The sequence below is a fragment of the Martes martes genome (assembly GCF_963455335.1).
Source record: "Martes martes genome assembly, chromosome: 10".
NCBI classification, from domain to species: Eukaryota; Metazoa; Chordata; class Mammalia; order Carnivora; family Mustelidae; genus Martes; species Martes martes.
Genome location: NC_137898.1, coordinates 21,418,146 through 21,430,539, shown reverse-complemented (window position 1 = coordinate 21,430,539; position 12,394 = coordinate 21,418,146). Strand labels below are relative to the sequence as shown.

Here is a 12,394-nt window from a genome sequence, read left to right as displayed (position 1 = left end):
TAACATAAATATCATCTCACCATTTTGGACAGGGGACACCACCCTTATGCACGTTAGTAATATGATGCTAATGCTTAACCCTTTCCTGGCTTGGTTTGCTTCAGAGGCCCTGCCCAGGATCCATGGGTAGGGAGTCTGTTTGAACCTAGAGGAGAAATGGAAGGGTTAACTCCTTTTGGTTTTGCCCTTTGACCATTTCAGGATGAGAGGCATGATGAAATACTTTTCAAAATCTTCAGTGGAAACACATCATGCATAATTGGAGCAAAAAAGAATAAATCAAAGCTTTTCCCCCCTTTTAGTCTGGTAATTCATAATTGAAACCACATTGAGGTAGGGGCTGATAACTTCAAAACAAGCAGGAAAGCTGCCCTTTCTATCAAGGTAGGGATAGGTAAGGCTCCTCATTACCAGGGGCTCAAAAGCTTCTGTGTATCAACCCTGTCCTCTCCTGCCTTCCTTTCTCCTCTGAATTCTCACTTTTCTGCTCAGGCAGACACCTTCAGTTAAATGAAATGTGGGTTCATTCTGGTATGCTGAGTGCTCTTCTTGTCACATGAATTTATACGTGGTGACATTTTTGAAAAAAATCTCTGATATGGTACGTAATAGGAATTGGTTTTTGAACCATCCTTCTTCGAGGTTGAGTTCTTCTGTCTGGAGTTTGGTTGGTTTTGGTTGAAAGAGCCCTTTAGTTGGTAATGGAATGTGGTTTTCCTCACTCTTGATTTTATAATTCTCGAGTAGTTCAGCAAGAACATTTCAGGGTGCTTAGCAAAGGCCATTTGCTTCCTATCTTCCTCCACTGTCTGTATGATAGGTGACCTTGGCTAGAATGGTTTTGGTTAAGCTCATATAGGGCTACCTTTCAACCGAAAAAAAAAAAAAAAAGGGAAAGCAAGATTGTAAGAAGTGTCCAGACAACTTTCTTTGTGTGAGATTGCCAAAGGCACACCTAGTTTGAGTTTGAGTTTCTTTCTTGAAGGAGGGAACACCTTTGCCCTGCAAATTGACTTTATGCCTAGCCTCCCAGGGCCTTTCTTTGAGGCATCTTGAAACCCAAACCCACGACTTTTTCTCTCGCTGCTTAGTCTGCTCACTGCTCACTCATTCACCAGAGCTTTCCAGAATAAGCAATACAAAAGCTGGGATTGTGACCTGACAGTTGTCGTAGCTACTGTGGATTGCTTTTATGTGACTGCAGTTGAACAATCTGGATTTCTTATTGAAGCTTCTATAATGAATATCTGTTGTGGGAGTGAGAAGTGAAGCTTGGGAGGATGGGCGAGAGATGGACAAGGTATTTTGGCCAACTGCCAGTATTCTGGCAGAATGATGCATACTTCTCCTCCCATCTTTGAGTGAACAGTTGCACTGTGTAGGTTTGAGAGTGGTATCGATAGCCATGTTGCAGACGGTGCAGCTGTAATAAGTGGGTTTCGCCTTTTTTTCAGGTCACCAGCGCTGGGTGCCTGGTTTCATGCCCGGTCTTGCCATGATGGAGATCTAATCAGGCAACGGAGTTAATTGCCAGCATTGTTTGCCTTTTCCCTGGCAGAAGTCAGAGTCTTGAGTAAATTATGGAGGTTTAAATTTGCTTGATTTCCTGCAGAAAGTGGGGTCAAGAGGTCCCAGACTGTAGACACTCTCTTTGGTCAGCCAGCAGGGGGTAGCTCTTAAAGGTATTTCGGAGGTGACTAAATGCTGTTTCTGAAATGTCCTTCTCCGCTAAGTTTTTTTCTCTGGGGGTTAGTTTGTTGACCTTACCCCAGTGGAGTGGAGTGTCTGTGTGAAGGCGCATACCCCAATTAAAGCTGCCTTTCTCCACGCCGTCACTGTGCTCCAAGGGCAAATGGGATTATGTTCGAGGAGGGGAAAAGCAATTGGCACAGAAAGCTAGCTGCAGATCAGCATTTCCTCTTTCTGACCTTTTGAAATAGAACATAAAGTTAGCCGTTTTCACTTATCGGAAAAACAATACTCGGGAAGAGAAAGTTACGAAAGAAATCCACGGAAAGCTAATCACGTGACTTACAAAACCTTCCCCCATTCGAGGCTTTTCACGCTGTGGCCTTGGCCTGCCTGGCCGGTCGCTCTCATTTCCGCTCTCCTTCCTTCTCTCCGGGTCTGGTGAACGGGTCTTAGCAAGACTGCTCACTCGGTTCGCCAGCACTCGCCGGCTGACGCTGGGCCGACGCAGCGGGCCCTCCTCATCTCCTCCAGGGGGGCCGAGGCCGCCGTGTAGACCTTTACGTTCCCACAGGACTGGAATACCTGTGTCAGGGCTGGTTATCTCACTGAGCTGTCCTCCCCACCAGATGACGAGCATGTTGAGGGGGAAGGCTGTGTTTGTCTCGGCATCCGTGAGACTCTTCCAGGCGAATAGTATGAGCTCAGGAAATGCACTAGAAATACGATCGGTAGGGATGATTGTTGAATTGGTGACACCGGTGTTTTGGCAGGCAAGAAGAATACGAATGGAGAGAGCTGGATGATTTTGTGTTTAGGTTTAAAGTACGGTTCATGGAGCTCTGTGCTGAGCGCTCATTGCTCATGGGCCGACCTCATTTGTCACATCGCCCCAGGAGACGGGTACCATCATGGTCCCCGTTTTGCAGATGAGGAAATCAACACAGGAGGAGCTTTACACGTCACAGAACTAGTACGTGGCAGGGTCTAAATGCAAGCTCTCTGTGGACTATCCCCATCCCTTCTTCAGAAGAGCTGGCCCACTGAGGTTCTCAGTAAGTGCTTTCAAATGAGTGAACTAAGTTAGAAATTACGTTCAGAACTCATGACATCCCTTATTTGAGTGTACCTCACCTGTTCACATCCATACATAAAGAGGACAGAAAGAGCATGACCTGGGTCATTGGGGTTTAACTTACCCATTCTTGAACAGGTTTTTATTGAGTGGTGCTAGGCACTGGCTAGGTACAAGCTGTTGTAACAGTTACGGTTCTTGCTGTCTTGGAGCTCTCGAGATAAAATATAAAGAACAGGAAGGAAAAGAGGAAACTGTGAAAATAAAAACAATGTATTTGGAGAGGAAATAGAGGTAGAGAATCCAGATAAACTAGGACCCTGAAGCATGATAAGGTCAAGTCATGATAAGTCAACAAGTCATTCAAACTTGTTGCTGGAAGAGACCTCATGGTTGCCCTCCCACTTGTAGGAACTGTGGAAATTAAAGCCCAGAGAAATGGTTACTGCCACAAGATCAGCCATGGGCGACCATTTACCAGACGTGCTTGTAGTGTGAGGTACTTTCCATCTACTAACTGTTTACTTTTATTAACAACTTCCGGCTTGTTAAGAAATAATAATTAAGAAATGTTAATTAACATTATTAGAAATTATTATCATTATTATATCTCATATCTGGAAAAGTAGTAGTTATTATCGCAGTTATGGACACTGAGGTGCAAGAGAGGTTAAGTATTTCGCCCAGGTCACACAGCTGGTAAGTGAAAGAGCCTGAAATTATGTTAAGGACACGTGATTCCCAAACTGACCCCAAATGTGCCGACTCACTGTTTGAAGTCATTTGCCTCCACCCCGTCGGCACATCCTGCAGTAGAGCACCAGGCCTGTGTCCTAGGAAACAGATGCTCAGTGGCTTCTGTGTTACGTCTGTGTTCATCTCAACGTCTGTCTTTTATGGGAAGTGTTGGTATTTCAAACCTTGTTATGCTCCTTTGCCTCCTGTCTCCCCTTGATGCTGCCTTTCTGCTTCCCCAGTTTTCACGCCCTATCTGGTATGCAAGTGAGGAGTGTGGAATAACTGAGCACCAAGACAAGTAACTGTCTGCTTCCCACCCACCCGTTCCTACCTCCCCTCCTCCCCTTCCACAGTCATCGGAATCCCAGACGGAGCTGGCAAACAGGATGAGAACAGATCGGTCATCTTGCCAGAGACTCTGGTTCCTTCTCCTGGCAGTGCCTTGAAATCAGAGCTGTGGTGCCCTTCAGGGGGTGCCTCCATTGAAATTCCAAGGGATTCATTTTCTGAAACCAAGCTTCGCGTCTCTCAGGGAACTTTCCTCTCCTTTTAATGTCATACAGGCATTCAAGTGTGTTGGCATTCCCCACTTCTCCCGAAGAACAGACCCCATTTTGTTGGAGTTTTAATAGTTTTTCCTTCTGCATTAGAGGCATATTTACCTTTTTAAATTTATGTGTTTCCTTTGTGTCAGTGTTATATATTCGGTGAGTTTTATTCCACGTACCTTCTGAAGTCATAGTGGTCTCTTGCTTATTGGCCCACATGTGATTATCAAGGGTAAAGTACTTCCAGCATTTTTGTCTCAGAGAAGAGTTAGAAGTAATAAACTCTGGCGTTCCCCATAGTTCCGGTTTCCAGAGTTCACAAAATGGCGGTGCCTACCTGGGACTCAGGGCAGGAGGGTGTGAGGGTGGGCCATGGGCCTCCACCATGGTGTTTGGAAGCCGGACCATAAACATCATCACGTCATTCTCTCTTCCCTCCCTTCCTTTCTGACTTTCTTTCTCCCTTTCTTTTTTTGACTGGTGAAGCAAATGATTAGGCATCATTCACTATGTTTAAGCCTACAGTTTGATCTTCTGTAAAACGAGAATAACCGTATCTGGCTTGGGGGTTGTTGTGCTGCTCAGATGAGATATGACACATAGCGCCTGGGGCCTGACACTTAGATGCTCAGTAAAGCTTTCACACATATTCCAGCACCTCAGAAACTCGGCTTTTGTGTCTTTTTCATTTAAAATGGTGTTTTCCAAGCATAAGAGAGTACTGTGTGGGGAGGAGTGAATGAGCGGGCTGGGATGGTGACGGCGGAGAGACTGCACTTTCGGAGTTAAATGTGACTGAAGCTCAGGGCTGCTTACTGACTTCGTTTCCATAAAGGTCAGGAAGGTATGAGAAATAAGCTTTGGGGTAGATAACTAAAAGGGGTTCCTACCATTGTGATGAGATGCTAGGGTACCAGTGCTAAAATCTAGGTACGTTCCTGACACTGCAGCTTAAAGTCAAAGCATGAGGTCATGGAAACAAAGTCAGCCTTTCTTATTGTGTCTCACGGCTGTGAAATCTAATTATGGTCTGTTGTGGACATTTTGGCTTTAATATCCTGATTACATTAGGACTCCTGGAATCCCGTTCAGTCTCTTTGAGTTCCCATCCCATGTGTATTCCATGTGTTTGTGTACATTTCCTGTCCCACACTGTTACATCTGGCAAACAGCTGTTGTCCTCTATGTGGTGATGGGTGTCCATCAGTGATAAGGGTGAGGCTGATGGGGGACCTTGGGAATCCCAGAGGACGGGAGACTAAGCGGCCAGAATAACAGTAGGATGTTTCGTGTCTAGCCACCTTCTAGCAGAGATGAAGTTTGGTCCTGGGCTTTTCACATAATAACATACGAATGTGAAGGTAATTCACACCACTGAACTGTATACTTAAAAATGACTAAAATGCAAGTTTCACATTATATTTTACCACAGTTTTTAAAAAATTTACATAATATACCAAAACCATTTAATTATATCTCAAAAAAGCTGTTTAAAAATATGAAAATGTTTTAACAATCTTATTATCAGTACAAAAATATTTTTGCTTGTATCACCGCATTGAAATGTACTTAATGTTTTAATGATAGCAAAGAAATTGAATTTCCTTCATTACTTTTTAAACCTGATTTTGAGAAAATTTTGAACTTACAGAGAAGTTGCAAGAATGTACAGTGAACTCACACCTAGAACTCATCACCTAGATTTAGGCATTTTGTATATTCATGCTCTTTATTCACAGTGTCAGAAATGATGTGCTTTGATAGGTTTTCTATTGTTTTGCTTTTTGTCTTTTTTTTTTTTTCCCAGACTCAATGTGCAAATTACTTTGGGCCTTTCCAATCTGAAAATTCATGTCATTTCTATCTTTTGTCCCAAGAATTTATTTAATTTCTTTGATAGTCTTGTTTCTTCTGTATTCTGTTTTCTTTTTCAGGAACCTCCTATTGGGTGGATGTTGGACCTCCTGGATTTTCTCATCTTCTCTGAGCTGTTTTTCATCTTTGCCTTTTTGTTCATGAGACTGGAATAGATTACCTTTTTCTTTAATCCTGCTTTTTTTTTTTTTTAATTAAGCCATCCTATTTTTAATGTCCAAGAGTTCTTTCCTGTTCTTTGATAGATCTTTTAAAATAAAAATAGCAGCTTATTCTTATTTCGTGGATAAAATTTTCTTCCTGAGAATATAATTTGTCATTGATGTTGTTTTAATTTCCTTCTGCTTCTTCTGTTGTCTCTTGTTTCCTCTGAGCTCCTGTTTTTCTGTTTGTTTGTTTGGTTTCTGTCATTATGCTGAAGATGTTCTTGAGACGACTGTGATTCTAGGATCTGTTCATGACTACCAGGGAAGCACTGAAAACCTGACTGGAAGGCAGCTCTGGGTGCGAGGGCAAGCCTCCTGCGCTTAGGGCGTCACTGTCCAATGGTGGAGGGGGAATCTAGGCCCGTGGCCGCCAGTGTCTGGGGACTTGGAGGGGAAGAAGGCCAGGTGGCTCATCGTTCCCAAGATAGACTTTGACCGGAGTTTTCCTCTCTGCTGTGGCCATGTTTCCATGCCCAGAGCTTCATTTCCTCAGAGAATAGGCCTCTGCCCTCCTGTAGGGGTAGGCAGCAAGAGGAGTTTTCTGGCTGAGTGGCTGGGTGAAGCAGAGGTTTGTGGATCTGGGTCTCTTTTGCTCCTTATACATATTTTTAACCAGTCTTCCTGTTTTCAGCCCTGCCCTTCCTCTTACCCCAGGTTCCTGCTGAGCTGATTTCTGAGCCTTTGTGGGGTTCAGTGGTTTGGACTTGGTTCCTTTGTTGGCCCCTCTGCGTGGTTACTTAGCTTTTGCCCTCATTCTCCTGCTCTATTACTACTTCTCTGGTCCCTCTAGTCTTTATGAAGCCGGTCGATACTGCTCGTCCCCTGTTGTGTCTTCTCTCATTTCACTGTCATTGTCCATTTGTACTTTGTATCTACTGTCCCTTGAGTTGGCTTGAGGAGAGACTGGAGCTCAATGTACGTGTTTAATCTGCTGTGTTTAACTAGATATCTCTTCTCAGCTACAAAAATTCCCTGCTCCTACTTGGGTGACCTCAGAGCTCAAGTTAATTAAAGAGAGTCATACAAGTTTTGGGGAAGAGAAGACCGAAGAGTTGCTTTAGCTTTTGGGTTGGTCATGTTAAAGCCACCAAATCTCCCATGTCCTGGTTTATGGACAACATTGCAAAAGAGATCAGCCCCATGGTGACTAGATCCTTCGCTGACCCACATGAACCTGTTGCCTTGCAGAAGTGGAGCAGCGTGAGCAACCCACTCTTCCTCCCGCTGATCCCGCCACAGTCGCAAGGTTTCACCGCCATCGTCCTCACCTATGACCGAGTGGAGAGCCTCTTCCGGGTCATCACCGAGGTGTCCAAGGTGCCCAGTCTATCCAAGCTGCTGGTCGTCTGGAATAACCAGAATAAAAACCCCCCAGAAGGTAAGAAGAGTGGGAAAATGGTATGTTCAGGAAAGGCCTGGTTTGGGTGTTAGCACAGCTCTCAGCTGGATTGGTTTTTGGATGGCCAAATTATTGGCGTCCTCAGGTTTAAATGAGTTGTCCTGCTTTGTCAACAACAATGCCATTTCTGAGGCAGCATGACCCCAGTTTTCTCAGTCATCTCATTCTTGTTCTGGGGTGGCCCATTTAACCCCAAGCCCATGGCATGCGCTGTAGCCACAAGTGTTTGAGAGCTTAGGAATCAGTGGGATCAAAGGCCAGCAGCCTTGGGAAAACAGAGCTCAGCTTCCCTTAGCCATCTCAGCTGATTGTTTACATGAAAACTCAGTTTAAAAGGCATTAGTTTTCTCCTTCCTTATCTGGGCTCTGATACTGCACTTTGCTTCAGGAAAAAAAAAAAAAAAAAAAAAAGGATGGCTTCACTTTCCATTGGGCAAGTCAGCAGAGCAGGCCCTCTTCAGGCTTCGAATCAGTTCCTTAAAGTGAGCGCTCACTCAGGTTCCCATTGGTCCATCCTTAATCGCTTTGTCCCTTGCCTTGGCCACCCCTGTGCACTGCTGGCTGGTGCTGGCAGCTCGGGCTGAGGACTGTTTGATTAATTGGATTTGTTTTTCGTTCAGGACGCATAGAGTATGTTCCACCTGCATTTAGTTTCTCATTCAGTCTGTCTATTACTGATCCTAATCCCAGGGACTTCAAAGCTCCTGCCCTTTATAGCCTATTAAAGCCAGGAAGTTTCTGATGGATTAGAGCAAGGAATGAGTTTGAAGTTTGTAATGTGCACCACTATCACCGATAAGGTCTAGTTTATTGCCTGACAGTAGTATCTGCACTTTTTATGGCTATTCCCTTTTAATTGGTAATACTGAAGTTGGGATAGTCTACTTTGGAAACTACCAGTAGTAGATCTCTAATTTAGGCTGCAAGAAGAACATTTGCTGTCTGTTAGGCAAATCAGAATTTGCCCCAGGAAAATTCTTTAGTTCCTCCTGAGACATTTAAGAAATCTTCCTTAGTGGGATTTTTGTTCTCTTGAGAGAATCATACGCTTTCTCTCTATTCAGGGAGCCATCATTTAAGTAAACAAAATAGCTACTTTAAATGAAGGCCCTGTTTTATACTCCAGAGAGCAGTGCTTTTTCTCATTAACTGTCTTTTCATGCCAAGTTTGTTTCTCTCCAACATCTAGTTTCCTGGATTTTTGTTTGTTTGTTTCATTTATTTGACTCTTTAAAAAGGAGAAAGAAAGGGGTAGAAGGAAAAAAGGAGCAGGGGAGAAGGCCGAAGTGGACAGGAAGGAAAGGAAAGGCAGAGATAAACAGGAGCTGTGCGGGGGAGGGCCACAGAGAGGGCCACAGGGAGGGCCACGGAGAGGGCCACGGCCCATGTCTTGCCCAGAGAGAAGTGGATCGGACAGCTTGGTGCTGCTCGTTGGTCTCTGGCTTAAAAAGGATGAGTCACATTTTGAGAAGGAGGGCTGTGTGGCCCTCCTGGGATCTGGAATAGGCCATTGCGTCATGCTGCATTCCCACTCGTGCGTCCAATCCTGCACACGGAGGCCGCCCGCTTTCCGAGGGAGCCCATCAGCAGCCCACCCGCCCAGAGGGGCAGAGCTACATGCAGAAGGGGCCTCTCCTTCCTTACGAAACCTGGCTGGCCACTTTGGGCTTCAGGTGAATGGTTTATTGTGAATTCAAGTCCCTTCTTTTGGGCAGGTATCATCGGGGATAGCGAGAAGGCAGGAATCGTTTTCTGCCTTCTTGGTCAAAGTGCTGACACGGGGGTGACAGGAAGCACGAGCGCAAACCTCGGTTTTGGAGCTGGGTGTTCAGTTTTAATTTTTGGTAGACCCTGCTAAGATGTAGCGGTTAATTTTATGACCAGGAGCTTAGTTTATTTTTGAAATATTTTTGGCTCTAGGGAGGAAAGCGAGCCCTCAAGTGACGAGGCCCCAGTTTTGACACGTTTAGAGACTGAACCAGCTTTTTTTTCCAGCAGTGGTTTTTAGGTCTCTGCTCGGGCTCTGGCGGGGTGGTTGTTTGGGGAGAGCACGAACCATGTTTAATCTTCTGTGGGGTGTTTGTTCAGTTGGTAAATGGGGCTGTCAGCTCTGGCCTTCATGCCAGCAAAGCCATCTGAATCTGTATGTATGGCATTAGTAGTGTATATATTTTTTAAAAAGTAAGTCCAAGGCTTTGAAATACTAGAGGCAAAAGTGATGTTTTTCACTTTCTCTACATTTACTAAAATAAATATTGTGGTGAACATGTCTGCTGCTGGGAGGGTTAATGCAGGCAGAAATCCCACCCCCCTACCGCCTTTTTTTTTTTTTTTTCCACTCTCCAACCAAATACTTTTTTCTTTTTGGTTACATTTAAGTCTAAATTGCTGGGTTTGAACTTTAAGTAAATACTTAGAGTAGGCAATAGAAATTTCCAGTGAGCTTTCGTCACATTGGTTTTGAGCTCTGTCAGAAAAAAAAGGCAAGCCACTGCCTTCCTCCTCCCCAACTCTTCAATTTCCAAACTTGATGGATATAGAGGTTGTTTGGCTTGGCCCCTGGCCTCCCTGTGAAGGAAGCGATTACATTGTACGTTTCAGATAGGTTTAACTCAGGCTTCTGTTTTAGCTGATTTCAGTGTTAAATTTGAATTGACCTCAGGAGCTCCCCGGCTTCAGATTATGACTTTCCTAGTTGTTAGCAGGCAGGAGGGGATGGGCCGAGTGAGTCACGATGGTCATCCCAGAGGAGGCAACAGAGAAGTAGAAGCCACAGCCACCTTGCTTTTGAGCCGAATTCAGGGACTGTGGGGAATTACAATCATGTGAATCCGCTCTACACCAAGCAGCCCGAGCATTCCTGAAGTGAGCTTGAGGTTGGTACAGAGGTAATCTGACCATTTATTTCATTGGTCTGTGGTTGTATTTGTGACAGAGATTGCCAGGATGGGCTTGGGGTCATCTTCAGTCGTCCTCATCATTTTATAGTAGCTTTGCCAAGTTGGAGGAGAAATTCTCTTTGCTCGCATCTTTCTTGGCATCCAGCATGGAGAAAACCGTTAATCAATACACATTTTAAAAAAATCCTGAACACAAGGAGTTCTTTTTCTCCTTCGAGCTAGACTGAAGTTCCTGACTGTGAAGTTATCAGGTCACCTGGCTCAGCTGTTTGTTTTTCATAAATTCAGCAATGTGTTTAAAAAACCTCTGTTTTTCAGACTGCTTTGTGTGGATGGAAGGTGACAGTTTTATTTTGCCCGCCACAGATTCACAGGATGAGACATAAGGTACAAGGCCACACTGTCTTTCTTTGAACTCATTTAGAATTTAGAGTTTCACTTAGAATTTAGAAGGAGTAAGGAAAAAAGAGACCCATTTGGCCTCAGCAATGGAATTAGAGCCCGAAGGTCTCTAGCTATGAACTGTGTCCTTCTTCATCCCAAGGGGCCACCTCATAGCCTCCTGTCTACACCTCTACAGGCTGTCAGGAGAGAAGTGAGGTCCATGAGACTTAAAAGAACCCATTTATGAAGATAAAAATGATACGCTGTTTTTATAGGCGTGTATTAAACACCTTTTAAATCCCATGAACAGGAGCTGTGCTGAGTATTATCTCGTCCTTCTGGAAAACCTACAAGGACACTGTTCTTATTCCCGTTTTACAAAAATGAAACTCATTTTTGTAAAAATTACAATTCATGTAATTTGCCTGAATTGGAAAACTGCAAGTGTAGAGCCAGAAATGAGCACAGGTCTCCGTGGATCCGAAGCTCATGTCCCTTGCACCAAGGCCCACTGTACCCACTTAGATTACCACTCAACAGTAAGAAAATCATCACGCTTTGTCCGTTCTCTGATTCAGGCTTATGTAGAAGAACTAGGTCCTTGTCAGGGGCTCAAAGAGAGACAGGACAGTAAATCTGTTCTTTTGAAAATACTAATGGAAAGGGGGGGAAATGTTCTTTTTTTTCTCACCCACATTTTTCTCATGCTTCTGTCCTAATTTTTTAAACATTCAGCATCCTATATCAGAATTACCTACTTTAAGGCAGAGAGTAATTATAATGCATATTTTTGATTTCTGCCCTACACAGAAGGCATGCGGAAGCCCAAGAAAATGGTAGTTCCCTTTCTTGGAGGCCTATTTTATTTGAAAATGTGAAAACAAAAAACTGGGAGTTCTCTTTAGAGGCCTGTGTTGTGACGACAGTGCCTAGACAGCTGGCCGGGGAGGTGGAGACGGCTTCTGCCCTGGCTGACTTTTGGCTACCCGTGCCTAACTTAGAACAGGGACGGGCGGTCCCATGTCCATCTTCGCCCCACATCATCCTCTTTGACCTTCATCATTCCCTCAGACTTGTCCATGAAAGACTTTACAGGGCAAGGGCAAGTTAGTTCTCTGTGGATATTGTCTCGGTAATTCTTCGGATAGCTAGGTGACAGTTGTGGAAAGCCGTCTATGGGTGGAGCATGCTGTACCCATGCGCCAAGTGAAAGTCCAGATCCCATCCAGGGTAGTGATTCATTCTTAACCAAGGCAGCCAGCCTGTTTTCTGTACATATTGCAAAATTGTTTGTTACTTTGTGAGATTAGCACGGACAAGGTTCCGTGTTCTTTTTGTCTCATTTGTGCGCTCCATTGTCTCCATTCTGGAGGGTTATTGGCAGGGGTCCTGGTTATCTAAAAGTGGATACGGAAGGTGCAAGCTGGGGGCATGCCACTGGTTTGCCAGAGTAATGTGCCAGGTCTACATGGCCCACTTTGCCACCCTTACACCAAAGGCTCGGAAAAAGTCCTTTGATTCTGTAGGTAGACAACAAACGTTCAGAGGAAGGCCGGGCTGACAATGAGTGGATGTCTCCT

At 44.5% G+C, this 12,394-nt stretch overlaps 1 protein-coding gene across 1 annotated transcript in view; it reads left to right on the top strand.

Annotated features, from left to right (window-relative positions):
• EXT2 (exostosin glycosyltransferase 2) overlaps positions 1 to 12,394 on the top strand; it is a 139,511-nt gene that overhangs the window by 84,627 nt on the left and 42,490 nt on the right. The window contains exon 9 of the mRNA XM_080817786.1: positions 7,320 to 7,509. Within this exon, the coding sequence (XP_080673912.1) occupies positions 7,320 to 7,509 (190 nt within the window). The remainder of the gene's footprint in view (positions 1 to 7,319; positions 7,510 to 12,394) is intronic.